The sequence below is a fragment of the Phacochoerus africanus genome, chromosome 3 (assembly GCF_016906955.1).
Source record: "Phacochoerus africanus isolate WHEZ1 chromosome 3, ROS_Pafr_v1, whole genome shotgun sequence".
NCBI lineage: Eukaryota > Metazoa > Chordata > Mammalia > Artiodactyla > Suidae > Phacochoerus > Phacochoerus africanus.
In genome coordinates this window covers 198,853,537-198,870,401 of record NC_062546.1, presented here as the reverse complement: position 1 = coordinate 198,870,401, position 16,865 = coordinate 198,853,537, and the positions used below count along the sequence as shown (strand labels likewise).

The 16,865-nt window shown below is 62.7% G+C and overlaps 2 protein-coding genes across 3 annotated transcripts in view; one reads left to right on the top strand and one right to left on the bottom strand.

Annotated features, from left to right (window-relative positions):
* NGEF (neuronal guanine nucleotide exchange factor) overlaps positions 1–7,105 on the top strand; it is a 120,329-nt gene extending 113,224 nt beyond the window's left edge. For both annotated transcript variants that reach the window (XM_047773785.1, XM_047773786.1), the window contains 6 exons: positions 1,363–1,452; positions 2,447–2,610; positions 2,992–3,147; positions 3,914–3,993; positions 4,777–4,881; positions 6,168–7,105. In XM_047773785.1, the coding sequence (XP_047629741.1) occupies positions 1,363–1,452; positions 2,447–2,610; positions 2,992–3,147; positions 3,914–3,993; positions 4,777–4,881; positions 6,168–6,358 (786 nt within the window). In that variant the 3' untranslated portion in view covers positions 6,359–7,105. The remainder of the gene's footprint in view (positions 1–1,362; positions 1,453–2,446; positions 2,611–2,991; positions 3,148–3,913; positions 3,994–4,776; positions 4,882–6,167) is intronic.
* A 2,418-nt stretch (positions 7,106–9,523) lies between these two features.
* On the bottom strand, positions 9,524–16,285 carry SNORC (secondary ossification center associated regulator of chondrocyte maturation). The gene is made up of 3 exons (XM_047770512.1): positions 16,068–16,285; positions 9,806–9,988; positions 9,524–9,701 (listed from the first exon to the last, which is right to left on the bottom strand). The coding sequence occupies exons 1-3, from the start codon at positions 16,138–16,140 to the stop codon at positions 9,592–9,594; spliced, it is 366 nt and encodes a 121-aa protein (XP_047626468.1). The 5' UTR covers positions 16,141–16,285; the 3' UTR covers positions 9,524–9,591.
* Positions 16,286–16,865: the final 580 nt, after the last annotated feature.

Here is a 16,865-nt window from a genome sequence, read left to right as displayed (position 1 = left end):
GATCAAACCTGCAACCTCATGGTTCCTAGTCGGATTCGTCTTCACTGAGCCACGACGGGAACTCCTTTTTTTGGGGGTGGGGGGCACAGCCGCGGCACATGGAGCTTCCCAAGCTAGGGGTCAAATTGGAGCTGTAGCCTCCGGCCTACACCACAGCCACAGCAATGCAGGATCTGAACCGCATACTCTTGTTTCTCATGATTTACTTCTGAAAAATAAACGTGGGATTCTTTCCCCCCTAATTTATAAAAATGTGGCTAAACACAAAAAAATTCACAGACTGTTCATAAGCAAATAAAGATGACCAGTTACCCCACCCCCCACTTAACACACAGACACCTGCACGCACGACTATATCCCTAGCAAAAAGGGCTTGTGGTGATAAGCTGACTGCTCTCCACTTTAGTGCATGTAAAATTATTGCACTTTTCATGATTTCAGAGCACAGGCTTATGTGGATTTTTTTTTTTTTTTGTCTTTTTGCCTTTAATAGGGCTGCTCCCATGGCATATGGAGGTTCCCAGGCTAGGGGTCCAATCGGAGCCATAGCCACTGGCCTATACCAGAGCCACAGCAATGCGGGATCCGAGCCATCTCTGCCACCTACACCACAGCTCACGGCAACGCCGGATCCTTAACCCACTGAGCAAGGGCAGGGATCGAACCCGCAACCTCAGGGTTCCTAGTCGGAGTCGTTAACCGCTGCGCCATGACAGGAACGCCCAGGGTCACGTGGATCTATGAGCATGCATCAGTCCCAGCTGCGGACAGTTACACTGAGGACCGTTCACCTCCTTTGAACACCGCAGGGAGCATCCTCAGACACACGTCCTAAGTGCTGAGTGCCTGCTGCGTGCCAGCCCTGTGCTGGGCGCTCCTGTGCAGATGCTGTCTCTTCACAACACGTCCCCAGACGTGCCAGAAAATGCAGTTTCATTTGGCCCCTTGGTACCTGAGTAGCCTCCCAGGAAAGTGGTACCTGAGTAGCCTGTGCCCCCCACAGTCTGTGAAGGGCCCGATCCCCAGACCTCAGCCACTTCCCGGTCTGACGGATGAGAAGGGACATCTCATTGCTGAGATTTTCTCTTAGGTGATGCGAGGGGTCGGCACCACCTGCCGTGTTCTTGGGAGTTTAGGTCCCGGCAAAGACCAGGCCCTAACTTTCTCCCCTGCAGCAGAGAACCGTAACTCACCGCCCGACAAGCTTTCCCTCTTGCCTTTGTTCCAGAAGGTGCTGGATAAAGGAGCTGCAGCCCAGCTGAGACTGGCCAGCCAGCCTTGGCTGTGGCCCGAGTGGGCTGCAGGGAGGGGCTGGGGACGGCTGGCTGCGGGTGGCCTGATGGGTCCTCCTTCTTGTCCCAGGTGGTAAAAGCCTGCAACGAGGGCGTCAGGAAAATGAGCCGCACGGAGCAGATGATCAGCATTCAGAAGAAGATGGAGTTTAAGATCAAGGTGAGCCCGAGCCCACTCACCTGTCCCCATCCCAGCCCCGCCGGCCTGGAGCATCTGGCACTGGCCAGGCTCCCTGTGGCCAGTCACCCTTGGGTTCAGCACAGTGTCCCCTCCACTGAGGCCTTCCCAGACCCCCTAGCTAAAGGTCCCCGCCTGTCTCCCGTGGCCAGGCCGCCACGTCAGCCTAGACTGTCTCTTCTGCAAGATGGGGTGGGGGCCTGGGAGCTGCCTGCTCTCGATAACTGTCTGTGGGACCTTGTACAGTCAGCTCTCATGAAGAACGTGACATGGGACGTTCTTAAATCTGGGCGATTGGAACATCTGATGGCCCTCGCGCCAACTCTGCATAAAGCTTCGGGGGTTAGTGACCCTCGTGGCTCCACAGCTCGGGTTTCTGGTGATGTGGACACATGAGCGCATGGTGCTCCCAGGGGGGCCCTGAGGTCACGCTGGGCTTGGCAGCTGAGCCCCAGGTGAGGATGCAGACCCCTTGTCCCCTGCACGGCTCTGCCCGCAGCCTGAGTGCTGGGGCATCTGGTTCTCTCCTCCGCCCCGTGAACGTGGCCCTTCCTCTGATTCTGCATCACATAGGCCGAGCCTGGTAGGGGGGGCGACAACACACAGAGATGCCCATGTGTGAGTGCAGGCACACACAGGACACAGGGACATGCTTAGACACAAGCACATATATAGAGGCACACACAGAGACATAGACGGCGGGCACATATGTGCCTGCACACACAGGCACGCGTGTGCACATACACGCAGGCACGTGTGTGCACACAGGCACGCGTGTGTGTGCACACACACCTACACACGACCTGCCCCCCTTTGCCCAGCACCCTCCATTCCTCCCACCAGTGCCCCGCGTGTCCTGGGCCCGTGGGCCCTCACTCACGGTTACCCTCGGTTATTACTCAGGGCACCGTGGGCCCAGGGGAGGGGGCGCGGGGGCCCAGCCGTTCTGACGCCACCTCCCCCACCCCACTCCCAGTCGGTGCCCATCATCTCCCACTCGCGCTGGCTGCTGAAGCAGGGTGAGCTGCAGCAGATGTCAGGCCCCAAGACATCCCGGACGCTGCGGACCAAGAAACTCTTCCGGGAAATTTACCTCTTCCTCTTCAACGACCTGCTGGTGATCTGCCGGCAGATTCCCGGGTGAGCGGCAGGCAGGAGGGCTCGCGGAGCTCCTCGGCGGCGGGATCCCGGTAGCAGAATGCAGCTCAGGCTCCGGGTCGAGCTTAAAGGCCTTGGGCCTTGGCCAAGTTTATTTAATCCCCCCCCCCCGAAGCTTTAGCTTCTCCCCAGTCTCTAAGGAGGCAGGGGGAGCAGCCCACGCCTGCCCCACCGGGCCTGCTCAGCAGCGGGGCCGCCGCGCTGTCCTGGGTGCTGCCCCGCGTCCGCCTCCCTGGGGGGAGAGGGGCTGGGGGCGGGGCCTTGCGCCAGGAGGGGAGGAGGGGCGGCAGCGGGTGAGGGGTTTCCGGAGGGTCCAAGCCTCCTGGGGACTGACGTGCCCGTCCTGCCACCTTTGGTCCCCAGAGACAAGTACCAGGTGTTTGACTCGGCCCCACGGGGCCTGCTGCGGGTGGAGGAGCTGGAGGACCAGGGCCAGACGCTGGCCAACGTCTTCATCCTGCGGCTGCTGGAGAACGCGGATGACCGGGAGGCCACCTACATGCTGAAGGCGACCTCTCAGTGAGTGCCCGGTGCAGCGGCCCTGCCGGGACGCCTGCAGCTCCTCTGAGTCACCTGCCCAGGTGGCGCGAGGCTCCAGGCTCATCACACTGGCCACCCAGTCCTTCCTTCCCCACGCCGTGCGGGGAGGGCTTCTGTCCAGCGTTAGTGTCCGTGTGTAGGCTGTTAGCACGTGGCCAGGAGTGTGTGTGTGTGTGTGTGTGTGTGTTCGTGTTCCCTCTGGGCCTCTGACTCTGGGTGGGCCCCTCGGTTCTGATAAGCTGTTGCAGAGCCTTTGCACGGGCCAACCAGTGACCCACCTTCACTCAGTGGCCTCGGGCCCACCTGTCCCCTCTGAGCAGCTGGGCCACCCTCCCTGCAGCCCCAGGGCTCTGAGAGGGACCAGGCAAGGGGCTCTGTGAGCCTGACCCCCACCCGGGAGCTCCCAGCTCTCGCCCGCTGTTCCCACTGCCTGGGGTGGGGACCGCGCAAGCCTCTCCTGATTCCATGACTGCGGCCCCATGCTGATCGCCGAGGGCTCTCCTCTGGGGTAACTTTGGGGTGTCATGGGCTCACCCTCACCTACTGACTTTAAAGATCCATGAGGGCGGTTCTATAGGGCTCCACCCACACCCCACCACTGGCTTCCTGGCCCCTCGGGGCGGCCCTGAGTGAGGCTCGGGACCCAACAGCCACCCTGCTGGATGCCTGGAGCTGGAGCCACCGTTCCCCTGGTGTGGGGGTCGCTGCTCTGCGGTTGGGGCATTTGTCCTCTTCCCTGTCCCAGGAGCGAGATGAAGCGCTGGATGACCTCACTGGCCCCCAACCGAAGAACCAAGTTTGTCTCTTTCACATCCCGGCTGCTGGGTACGTGGCCCATTGGAACCGCGGCGCCCACTGGCCGCAGCAGGTGGGGGTGGGGGGCCTGGCGGAGGCTCTGCGGGTCCAGGGCCACTGCGTCAGCCTTGGGGCCCCTGCTCTCCCTCTACCAGGCCTGCGAGGCCTCGGGGAAGCCTGCTTCAACTGCCCTTCACGCCCAGTGCCAGCTTAGTGCCCTGTGGAGGACATGACATGTCTGAGCTTTGCAAACGATTTGCTGGTTAATGAGGAAATGAAAGCCACTGGGTCTTGAGAGACAGGTGCTGCAAGGAAAACAAAGGGGATTTGGGCCCAGAAGGCAAATGCCAGTGCTTTCTGGAGTGGCCAACTGTCCAAAAACCTTACGAAATACAAAAGGGCACAAGTCCAGCCTCCTCGTAGAGAAGCTGCCATCCTGAGCATGCTCACTGAGTCCTGTGTGAGAGGCCCCAGCCCCCGGGGCCCCAAAACTACTCCCGGGGCCCAGCCCAAGGTCAAGAAGCTCCTTCTGACATCTCAGCAAGAGCCCCTCACAGCCTGTCCACCCCTGTATCCGCTTGTTTGTTCAGAACCTCTGGCAGTTTTAACCGCATTTTCTTTGGGGCCACACCCACTCTCCCTCCTTCCCGTGAGCCCCTTTTCAGTTGCTGGTGGGGGGGTTGTGTTGTTTCTTAGGCAGCACGTCCCTGCAAACTGCGGGGGGCGGGGCGGGGGATCCAGGTTTTGCCTGTGTACCAACAGGGCAGGCGGCATGGCAACAAGGACGTGCCACCTCCCTCTCTGCTCCCCCAGACTGCCCCCAGGTCCAGTGCGTGCACCCGTACGTGGCCCAGCAGCCAGATGAGCTGACCCTGGAGCTGGCCGACATCCTGAACATTCTGGACAAGACGGAGGATGGTGAGGCCCCGGGGCTGGTGCCTCTGCCACTCGTGGCTCCCCGCCCCCACCTCCCAGGCTCTGCCCCACGCAGAGAAGCAGACATCAGAGCTGGCTGATGGGCAGGCAGAGCCCGAGGCCCTGCTGTCTCTGCTCTCTTAGACCATCTGCCCGTCCTGGCTTCCTCTGGCCTTTCTTTGAAGGGAGAAGGCATTTCTCCCAGCGCCTCTGCGCTCCTTCCCCAGAGCTGCGAGGTCTGCCTTGCCCACTAAGCCTCAGGCCCAGCCGAGCGCCTCGCTCCAGGTCCCGCCCCCTCGTCCGGCACTGGCATCAGCCCACCCCATCACAGTGGGAAGGGCGATGGCCAGGAACCCCCTGACCCTGTATTTGCCACAAGCTTCCAGGTGAGCCTCTGAGCACCAGGCTTGGAGCCCCACGTGGGCCGAGAAGCCACCCCCCGGGGCTTCTGCCCACTCCTGCTGTGGGCCAGTGCCGGAGTCTCGCTCCCCTCCCCTGAAAAACTCATCCCTGATTTCTCCGTCAGTGATCCCTAATCTAAATCCCCAAGAGGACACAAAGCATCTCCCCTCCCGCCAGGTGCTCCTCTGTTTCAGGGTCCTGGCTGGTCAGGTCGGTGACCTGAAGGGAAGGCCATGTCCACCATTGCCCAGCCCTAGGGGCTCACCCTGCATGGGAAGAGCCGTCCTACCCCACAGAATATAAACAGGCTGACCACCCCCCTCCCACGTGGCCTGCAGAAGGCACGCCCCTGGCCCTCAAACCCCAGGTCTTAGCCCTGCCCCAGGACCTGCCCGCAGGACCCGCGCAGAGACACCGTGACATGGGGGTGGGGGCGAGGTCTAGAGAGCCAGGGCACCTGGCCAGCTCATGACGGCCACCCTTGGCTGACCACCCAGTTCTCAGGGGGCTGAGGCTCAGGAAGGAGCTGCCCAGGTTCCCAGCTAGATAACCAAGTGGTCGGCTACCACCCCACCAGTCCCTCGGCTGCCTCTTGCTTTGGGGGGTGGCCTGGCCTCACACGGGGCAGCCTAGGATTGTGAGGGTTTGGAAATGGGTGCGAAGGTCCATGCATTTGGGACACGTGATGGCACAGAATGCAGCTGGTTCTGTGCACACAGCCCCTCCCCAGCTTATGGCAGACAGACCCCGTTAGGGCATTTCCTGCAGGGGCCTTGCTGCACAGAGGACCTCTGGAAAGGCCGCTGGACTCCCCGCACAGCCCGGGGACAGGCCTGGCCCGCACCCCTCGGAGAGCTTCTGACCCTCCCTGTCCCCTCCCTACGCAGGGTGGATCTTTGGTGAACGTCTGCACGACCAGGAGAGAGGCTGGTTCCCCAGCAACATGACTGAGGAGATCCTGAACCCCAAGATTCGGTCCCAGAACCTCAAGGAATGTTTCCGTGTCCACAAGATGGATGACCCCCAGCGCAGCCAGAACAAGGACCGCAGGAAGCTGGGCAGCCGAAATCGGCAATGACCCCTGGCCCCTGCGGGTGGGCAGGGGCAGGGCCTGGCAGGCAAACCCCAGCAGGCGGTGGGGGGTCCTGGGGGAAGGCCGGGGTCGCCCGCCCCTCCTGCTACCACATGGTGCGTGCTTGTGTCTTGGCCTCTTGCTCACAAACTGGAGGCGGGCGCCCGCGTCTCTTCCTCTGCTGCGTTTGTACATGAGAACGCGTATCTTCAACAGTATTGCACCCCCTCCTCCTGTCTCTCCGAGGCGGTAGGCAGAGGGCTGGCATCCCCCAGGGCCTTTCTCAGGCACCGAAAGAGGCCCCAGACCCAGGGTGTCCCTGGCCGAGGGCAGGTGCGAAGGCTGGTCGTCACGACCCCCTGCACGTGTCCTCTGCGCTGGAAGCCATTCATTCGAACCGGCCAGACCCACGGACGGGCCACCCTTGCCTGATGAGCTTGACGAGCGGCCCTTGGTCTCCCAGTCCAAGGACAGAGAGACCAGCGGCCTCTGTCCGCCCCCGCCCCAGCCCCCGCCAGCCTCTGGCTGCACGGCCAGGTCCTGCCTCATGGCAGGCCTCCCAGAGCCTGGCTGAGGGCCATGCCGCCTTGGGCTCCCCGACGGGCTGGACGTAACTTACATCTTCTGGCCCCTTCGGGAGCCCGGGTATCATAAAGGAATGACTTGGTCACTGCATCCCATATGGGTTATGGTTCTGAGAAAAGCAAATACCATTTTTGGCTGCATTAAAAGAAGCATCATGTATAAAATCAAGGCGAGGAACTTCTACTCTTTATTTCCCGGGTGCACGCAGGAGCGCAGCGTTTCAGTCTGGGCAGGGCGACGTGCAAGAGCGTGTCCGGGGAGAGGGTTAAGGGGGCTTCTCCTGGAGGAGGACACAGCCAGGGCTGGGGCCTCAGGATGGAAGTGGATTTGAACCTCTGCTTGTAGAAGGACCCCCGATAGAAGCAGCTGTTTGAGGGGATGGGGGTCACGTTTCTGCCGTGGAAGTGAGAAGGCGGGTTTGGAAGGCCGTAGTGGCACAGGGGTGTCAGTGAGTGGTGGTCTTACAGGGGATCTGAACACCAGGCATGGGATGGTGGCTCCCTCCCTAGCCAGTCCCTGGCCTGGGGCACTTGTTCCTGCCCTCAGAGGCAGTAGCCAGTTATGGAGAGGCAGCAGCTGGCCCTCGGAGCCGCCCCACCCCAGTTCAGCCCCGGAATACGGAGGGCCCTGGATCCACCCTGCCTGCGTGGACACGCTTTGATCAGATACGCAAGATTTAGACCAAGTGGGACGCTGTAGCATCTTCCCACGAGCCATAGCACAGCCCTTGGTGTTCTCGAGGCCTCAGGCGCTCGTGGAAGAATCCGTGGAAGATGCATACACATGCAGCACGCTGGACCGACTGGGGAAGGACCTCTTGGTCCCGGTGAGGGACTGATTTTCTTGGGGCCCCTTGAAGTTTCTTGCTGCAGCCCCAGGGGGGGTACCTGCACCTGAGAGGGCATTTCTGAGCCCCACGCTGCTCTTGCCCAGACGTGGGGAGGTGGAGGCAGTGTGTGGGGAAGGGGGGATGTCGCTGGTCCTGGCCCTTATCCAGCTTTTCCTTTCGGAGCTGAGAAACAGCACACGGACTGGGTCATCAGCTCAAGGAGGGCTTTGGCTACTGGAGTTTAGGTGAACAAACATAAGCACTTTCATGAAAACCAGTCCGTGTATAAGTTTTTTGTGAGCAGAAACTTTTAAGCCATGATGTGTTTTGGGGCGTGCTCATCTGGAAAACTGGGCTCAGCTAGAACAGGTGCAGTCAGGGGCTCAGGGAAACTCAGGAGGCCAAAATAGTTGCCAGAAATAATGGTGAGAGGAGAAGCGGACCAGCCCCTCCACCAACACTCACTCAAAAGGAACCTCCTGTGACCTGGGTGCTAAACCACCACTGAGTTTGTCCCCTCTAGGCCTCAGGGTCCCCACTCCAGTGGCCCTTGTGGGGGTGGGGACAGGATGCAGTTCTGGCTTCTCTCCTGCTGCACCCAGAGCAGGTAAGCCACTATTTAAAATCTCCCGCGCTGGGAATTTCCGTCCTGGCACAGTGGTTAATGTGTCCAACTAGGAACCATGAAGTTGTGGGTTCGATCTCTGGCCTCGCTCAGTGGGTTAAGGATCCGGCGTTGCCGTGAGCTGTGGTGTAGGTCACAGACTCAGAGCAGATCTGGTGTTGCTGTGGCTGTGGTGTAGGTTGCAGAGGAAGCTCAGATCTGGTGTTGCTGTGGCTGTGGTGTAGGCCGGCTGCCACAGCTCCGATTCGACCCCTAGCCTGGGAATCTCCATATGCCGCGGTTGCAGCCCTAAAAAAGACAAAAATAAAATAAAGTCATTCGCGCTAAATTATAAAAGTTAGGCTTCCTGGGAAGTATGGAAAAGAGAGGGCATGGCCAAGGACATGCCAGGGCCAAGCTGGGGTGCGCGGCTGGGCGGTTCCTCCTCCCTCAGGGTTGACATGGGGAGAGTGGAGCTTGAAAAGCCTGTTTTCTTTCTCTAAACCAACAGCCATCCTGCGTCCTGCGTCCTGCGTGGGGCTGCGCGCTTTGCCAGCGGCTCAGAGAAGCCCGTTTCACTTGGGGGCGATCCGAGCCTGGGGCGGGAGGTAGGTGGTCTGGGGCTGAGGGCTGGAAGCAGGGACAGGGGCCCACAGCACTTCCCTGCGGTAGAGGGCTCCCCAGGGGTCCTGAGGGTGTGGGTCTGGGACTCTGAGCCCGCAGAGAGTGCCTGGCTGTCGGAAGACGCTGCCGACCCCCAGAATCACCTGGCCTCCGCTGGGAGCCCGGAAGATCGCTAGTCCCATGGACCCCGCCACCGCCCCAGATGCTGGGCTGCAAGCCGGGGGCTGGCCTGTGCCTTTCCTGCCCTCGGGGCCTCCCTCTGGTCCGAGAGGAGGGGGCGGGGAGAGGGCAGTTCCGGCGACGAGCTGGGGGCTGCGGCGAGGGGACCCCCGGAAACCTGGCCAAAAGCCCGGGGCGCGCCGCACCCCCTCCGCCCCCGGCGCACGCGCACGGCACGCGCGCTCCTGAGGTGGGGGCCCCGGCGCACGTGCACCCGTGCACGCACACGTGTGCGCGCCGTCGCGCGTCTCAAGCACGTGCGCGTCGCCCGCCCCGCTCGCCCACACACACTCACGCGCGGACACAGGGAGACACGGGGGCGCGCACCGGGGTGCCGCCGAGTCGCGCCGCGGCGGGGGCGCGGCCCCTTTATTCGCTTCAGGAGGCGGAAAACTTTCTCAGCGCCACGACCACGAGCGCCAGCACCACGCAGGTGGCCAGCAGGGCGGCGATGACGATGGCCGCGATGGCGCCGGGCCCCAGCGAGCCTGCGGAGGACGGAGGGCCACGTCAGCCCCGAGCCCGGCCCCCCCACCCCTTCCTGCCTCCCCCCGCCCCAACCCCCGGGACCCCCGCGCCCCCGGGGCCGTACCGCCGCCCTGGTCCAGACGCTCCCGCGCCGTGCTGTCCTCGGGGCTGGGCGCGGCGGTGGGCGCCGGCGGAGCGGTGGCCGCGGGCTCCCGCGCAGGGCTGGTGCTCTCCTCCGGGCCTTCTCCCGACGGCAATTCTGCGGGCTCGTTCCACAGGGTGGGCTCGGGCTCCTGCGGGCCTTCGGCTGCAAGGCCAAGGACAGGTGTGGGGCCCAGGAGGCAGGGACGGCGCCCCCGCTGTTAGCCGACCGGGCAGGGGCGCTGTGTGCGGGGCTCAGGGCGGTTCTTGCCCTCCGGTTTCACGCAGGGGCGCGCGGGGGGGCGGGGTGGGCAACGGAGGCCGAGGGGCCTGGTGTGGTCCCAGAGCCTCTACCGCGGCCAGGCGGACCCCCGCACCGCCTCCCCTCTGCGCCTGAGAGGACAGATTGATGGGGTGCTAAGGGACCCACAGGCCCTCTCGTGAAAAGCTGCGCGAACTTTGCGCTGGTGGCAGAGCTTCAGGGCAGGGGGAGGGGGAACAGAGCAGCAGAGACTGCCCCCCGCCCCCAAATTCCTGGGCTCTGTAGGCCTGGGGGAGGGACACGTCTCAGGGATCCTCCCCACACACTGGGCAGCCGCAGGTCAGCCTTCACCGTGGAGAAGGTGCCAGGAAGGTGAGGCAGCGCCCTCTCCGGGATCCAGGGCTCCTGCCCACCGGGGCCCACGAGGGGCCGCTGCTGCAGGACGTGGAGAGGGGAGGCCCACCCCACACCCCAGGGGCAGCCAGCCTGCTTCTCCTTGGCCCCAACCTGGGCAGAGGGGAGCAGCCCGCCCCCCAGTGCCTGAGGCTCAAAATGCAAGGCGCCTCTGTGCCACACACCGCTGCCACCAGACAGGACAGGGCCACACGGGCGTGTGTGGGTGTGAGGGAAGCCCCAGGAATAGATAACCCCGCCCCCTCCCCCCCTCCCAAGCTGGGGCTCCATCAGCACATCAGTCTCTGGGCAGCCTTTTCTGCAGGAGCCTTTCTCTGCTCGTGGGTTGGGGTTGGCAAGATTTAGGGTATCCAGGGGCCCCAGAGGACAAGAGGGACAGGCTGAGGCCTGTATGTTAATCCCAGCCCCATCGCCCCGCCTTGACCCCAGCCCTCACCAGCTTTGCTCCCCCCTTCAAGGATCTTGGCCCTGGGCCCATCAGCCTTCCCAGACAGGAAGTCCCAGACACCCAGTCTCCTTCAGGACTAGGATAGGGAGCAGGCTCCAGGCCTCCCCACCCCAGCCCTGAATGGGGTCAGGGCCCTCCGAGGCCTGGTCTCTTTGGTGATCTGAGGATGCTCAGCCCCCAAGCTGTCCCTGGAGCCGGCTTAGTGGGCTTCCCAACACACCGTCTGGTGATGCCAGCTGCCCTGTGGCTGGGGGCTATTGTATCCCTGCTTCTGGGAAGACCAAGGCCACGGTTAAGCTTAGGCGAGCCCTGGCATTTAAGTGCTGCTGGGGGTTGAAGCCCCTGGACAGCACAGCACCAGGCTGTGCTTCCCAAGAAACTTCCAGGGAAGCTGTGATTCAGTTGGTACCGCCCTGGCCGGCCCACTGGCAGGTCCTTGGTGCAGCTTTCACCCTCCCCAGCTCCACCCCTGAGAGCTTCCCCAGGCACTAAAAGCCAGGCCCACCCCCCTGCTTCCAGGCTCACCAGCTCCTGGAGAAGGGGGTGCTCTGGGGAGTCACAGAGGTACTTGCGGGGCTTCTGCCAACAGTGTCCATCTGGGGGACAACATAAGTAAACAGGCAAACCCCACTTCCAGGACGGTCTTTTTTGTTTTTTCTTAAGGGCCACCTGTGTGGCATAGGGAAGTTCTCAAGCTAGGGGTTGAATCCAAACTGCAGCTGCTGGCCTACGCCACAGCCACAGCCAGATCCGAGCCACATCTGCCACCTACACCACAGCTTATGGCAGCGCCAGACCCATAACCCACTGAGCGAGGCCAGGGATTGAACCCGCGTCCTCATGGGTACTAGTTGGGTTCGTTACTGCTGAGCCACAACAGGAACTCCCAAGACAGTCTTAAAATAACTAGACTTTCCAAAGTGTCAAGATCATGAGAGACAAAGGCTGAGGAACTGTTCCAGATGAGAAACTAAGGCGTCGTGACAACAGAAGCAACATGCTTTCTAGATGGAACGTGATGGGATCCATCGGTGAACTGCAAATAAGGCTGTGGTTTAGATCATTTGCCTGATCTGGGTAATTGACTCTGCTTAGGTAAGAGGACATCCTGGTTCTTAGGAGGCCTTTATGGGCCAAGGGGCAAGATATCTGCCACCTACTGTCCGGTAGTTCAGTGGTCAGATGAGTGAGTGGCTGGGGACAGGAAGCCAGAAGAGCAACGGTGGCAAAATGTTGGCGAATGCAAGCGAAGAGTCTGCCAGAGGTCACTGGATTATTACTGTCACCTTTCTTAAACTTAAGATGTTTTCATGATAAAATTTTACAAGGTCTGCACCTCCCCAGACCCTGCCCCTGGCAGTCCCTCCCAGGCCTGGGATGGATCCGGTCCGGGGCTCAGCTTGCAGGCAGGGACACTGTCACATTCACGGGGCAGAAGGCCTCTGCACCCACACCCCAGGGCCCAGGCTCCACTGCAGTGCTGGCATCTGGAGGTCGCCCTGGTCCAGTGCCAGCTTCAAAGACATCCCCGTGAGGAAGGGGGAAGGGACCGCCATGCCCCCCGGTCGCCGCCAGGGCAGGCTGGGGTCTGAGGCTTCGCAGCTGCCATGGAAAACTCCAGGCCCTGGACATGCTTGTCTCAGGATCCGGGGGCTGGGCAGAGAAAGGCCTGGGTCTGCCCAGCGCTTGGCGGCCCCGAGGTCTAGGGCCTGCCATCTGCCCGTCTCCCAGACAAAGTGCCAACCCCCTGGCTCCCACTTGTCACCATACACTCAAGGCAGAGTGGCAGGCAGGCACCTCCCTGTCCCCTCACCACCAGCCAAAGTTCCCCTCCAGCTGCCAGAAATCTAGTCAGGGAGGCCACCAGGGAGAGCTACTGGATACCAGGGTCAGCCAGCCTGGGTGGCAGGGGAGTCAGCCTCAAGCTCAGGAAGAAGAGTGACCGGCCCCCAGCCCCTGGCGGGCAGGGACTCACTCGCAGGCGGGAGCGGTCACCCTCTGCCCTTTGCCAGAGCCTAGGAGCCACCTCTGGGGGAGAGCGGGCCCTCTGAGCAGGGCACTTGGGAGGCCCATCCAGGTCCTCTCCCTGGCTGCCCCCCGTGATCCAGTCTCACTCTGCTGCTCCCCACGGGAGCCTGGACCCTCCCTGCAGGCAGCCCAGGCCGCCTCGCCCCTGCTGTGCACACCCGCTCCTGCCCTGCTTCTGAGGCCCAGCCAGTCTCTGAAGCTTAAGGGCCTGAACTCAGAGGCTCCCAAATCGGGGCGGGGGCGCTGGCTTCATCTCAGTCTCACCCTGGGGCCCCGCAAGACTGATTTCACCCCCCCAACTCTACTTCCTAACCCGTAAAACGAGGCTCGGACGCACCTCGTGCCACCCTCACAAGCTGGTGGCTCTGCTGTCAAGGCCGCCATCGGCCACTGCCTCTGGCCTGGGGCCTTTCTGGCCTGGACAGTGTGGCCAGACACAAACCAGGCCGCTCTGTGGGCTGTGCGCCTGCTGCCACTGACCATCCCAGGGGAGCCCCAAAGCCCAATCCAGGAGTCAAGGACCCATCTGCACCCAAGCAGCCAGGGCTCCAGGGGCCAGCCATCTCCCTGCGAGCCCAGGCAGGTGCCCCAGAACCACAGCCTCCAGCAAAGGAAGTGCAGCTTCCCCGGGCGGGGGGCATGCACTTTCGTATCCTCATCTCCATGCCTCTGTATTAATTTGCTCCAGTAAGAGGGGCAGACATATCTATCCCCCAAATCCAGCCTCCTGGGGGCCCTGAACAGGAGCCGTTGTCGGGGATTTGCCCACGGCAGGCCCCATCTGGGGGGTGGGGAGAGATGCCAGGCAGAGGGGCTGGCGTGAGCCAAGGTGTGGAGGCTGGCAGCCCTGGGCAGGCCTGGAAGGCCAGCAGCCATGCTAAGTGAGGACACAGAGGGGCAGGACCAAGGACCCAGCGTGAGCGGCGTCCTGCAACTCTGTGCTCTGCCCCAGGAAACCTGGACAAGCGGGGGTCTCGTGACCCCGCCGCGGGCCTGGGCGCCGTGGGCTCTCCCCCCACCCCCCCACCCCCTGCCTTTTGGTAAATAAGTTTGTTTAACGCTCATTCTGACCACTGGCCCCGAGGCCAGGCGCCTGAGCTCACAGACAGCCTTTGTGCAGCCATGAAGGGCCTTTTCATCCCTGCTCTGGCCTCCCGCCCGTGCAACCTGGCCTGCTCCCCCCACCCCAGTGGCTGCGGCCACGGGTGACCAGCAGGGAGGGCAGCAGGCCGGGCCTGGCCCTCAGCCACAGCGCCACTCCCTCCCTGCCTGCCTGCCCAGGACCCCAGCCCACGGAGCAGCAGGCAGGGGGCCTGCCGGGCTGGTACCCACCTGCTCTGAGCATCAGGCCTGGGCCAGGGCAGCCAGGAGCCTCCCAAACACCCTCCTTCCCAGAAGGAAGGGTGACAGCCAGCTAGGGCCCCGAGGACACATGAGGGAAGCAGAGAGGTGAGGCCAGGTGAGGTCCTGGGGACGCCAAGCACGAGGCTGTCCCCGAGCATCCCCTGGCGGCAGATGAAGCCCACCCACCTGGGCTGTGGGTGCCGCCGGCCAGCAGCCTAGGCTGGAGAGCTGGCTGCCGGAGGACCAAGAAGCTGGACAGGAGCTGCCCACAGCCCCAGACCCTGGGCAGACGGGTGCCAGCACCCTCTTTGCCCACCAGGCAGGAGAAGCCTTTCACTGGGGTGGGTGGAGAGCAGGGAACCATGGAAGATGCCACCCTACTTTAGGTCATTTCCCCAGGTCCCTGGGTACCAACCACACCAGCCGCCTGGCTCACCCAGCTGGCACCTCTCCCACCAAAAGGGAGGCTGGGTGCTTTCCTAGCCCCGTGAGTTCTGTCCTGAAGCTCCCCTGCACCCAGCAGAGGGGCTGGGGGTGCTGGCACCCATTCTCCGAACGTGGCCCGAGGGCTGCCAGGTGCCCGGCGCATCCTGCAGGCTCGCGTGTGTGAACTTGGCAGACCTTCTGTCCCCTGTGAGGGAGGCAGAGGCACCGTGGTTGTCGCCATGATATAGGAGAGGCGAGGCACGGAGAGGCTGAGAGGCGGCTGGAGGACCGAGCCAGGGACAAAGCGGGGCTGCAGGCTTCTTCCTGGAGCACCCGGGCTCCTCGCCACCCCTGTTTCTCCCGTGTCTGTGCCCGGGTGTGTGGCCGTGGGAATCCCACCAGCGTCACACGCCCAGCAGCTCTCCCCAGCCCCACACCCACACCATGGCATCGTGGCCGCCCCCTCAGAGCCACAGACGGCCCCCCAAAACCCATGCTGCCAGGAGGGTCTCTGAGGTTCCCCACCTACACATGCCTCCCGCCCCAGGACTCCCCACAGGGCCCACTTCAGGGTCAACTGACCCTGGTTTTTTCCAGAAGAAAGACCACCTGAGGCCCAGCTGTCTTTTCTCTCTCAGGCGTCAAAGCCCACCTGCACCGGCCCCTCTCAGGGTCCAGAGCTGTGTCCACGCCTGTGACTGAGGCCCCAGGTGTTGCTGCCCACAGCCCGGTGGGACCATTCTCCGTGCCAGACCCCAGGCCCCACCCATTCCAGCCTCGGTGCAGAGCCTGTGTCCAGTATCCCCATGGCTTTACAGAGGGGTCTCTGGCCTGTGCTCCCTCTGGAATTGTCCCCAAGATGGAAACAGTACCTGGGTCTTCAGTCTCAAAGGACATTTCAGAGCAGCAGCAGGGAAGGGCCTGCAGGGCTTGCGAAGTGAATGGCGGGGCTTTGTGTCCTACGTCCGGGGGCCCAGGGACTCTGCCCCTCGGCTGCCTGCCGGGTGCCCCCTCCTGACTCAGATTTTAGGGTGCTAGGGGAATCCCACCTCCCCTGGGCAGCTAATGTCCCTGGCCCTGCTCCCCAGGTCACTGCTCCCCAAGTGCTACTCCAGAGGTCACTGTCTCTGGGGCTAACGATTCTCTGAGGTCCGTGATGCAGCTGCCACCCGGCTGTCGCAGGAGAGCCCCGCACAGAATCCCCCCAAACGGCCACCCCACCTCCCACGAAGGCTCCTGTCCCGTGGGCATTAGAGATTCTGGCCTCAGGTGGTTCTTGGCCTCGGGGGGCTGGTGGTGGCAGAGCGCAGGGAGCACCCTTACCTGTGAGCACCGCGGGGGCCAGGACCCCGGAGAGGAGCAGCAGCGCCACGCGCAGGGCCAGACGAAACGCCATCCTGGCCTGTGAGTGAGCGCGGCCAGCGAGCGGGCTGCACGAGGACTGTGCTGGCCGACTTCAGGGCAGAGGGAAGGAGGCATCAAACGGCCCGGAAGGGTTTTCATCAATGCCAACTCTGTCCTCCTGGGAGGGACACCGTGCCCGCCCCCCACACACCACACACACACACACACACAGGGCAAAGCGTACAGAACTGACTGCTTCCCCAAACTGGAGCAGCCACACCCTCAGAGAGGGAAAGAGGAAATCCCTCTCTCCCTCTCTCCTCCCTCCCTCCCTCCCTCTCTGTCACACACACACACACACACACTCACACTCACACTCCTGGGCCACTGGAAGTGAGAGAGTCTCAAACCTCCATGGGTAAAAGACTCACCGGGGAGGCTGGATGAGGGCAGACGGCCCTGGCCTGCTGTTTCAGGGAGTCGTGGCCAGGCCCAGGAATCTGCATTTTGGTGCTCCTGGCCCAGGCTTGGGAGACTGCCCCCCCCCCCCCCCCCCGAGGCTGTCGGCCCTAAGCAGGGCCAGGTTCAGGGTGGGAGCTCAGTGCCTGGTGGGGAGGGGGTGCGCCACAGAGCTTGTTCACTCAGCACTTTGTCTTTTCTTATTTATCCTTTTGACATCCGTACCTGTGGTATATGGAAGTTCCCAGGTTAGGGTTCAAATTGGAGCTGCGGTGGAAGCCACAGTCATGGCAACACAGGATCCAGGCCACCTCTGCA

Bases quoted from the DNA above. Each gene is read 5' to 3' on its own strand.
- SNORC (XM_047770512.1), bottom strand. From the start codon at position 16,140: ATGGCGTTTCGTCTGGCCCTGCGCGTGGCGCTGCTGCTCCTCTCCGGG. The intron at 9,989-16,067 runs GTAAGGGTGCTC...TTGGCCTTGCAG, and splicing joins GGCCCCCGCGGTGCTCACAG to CCGAAGGCCCGCAGGAGCCC. The intron at 9,702-9,805 runs GTACGGCCCCGG...CGTCCTCCGCAG, and splicing joins GCGTCTGGACCAGGGCGGCG to GCTCGCTGGGGCCCGGCGCC.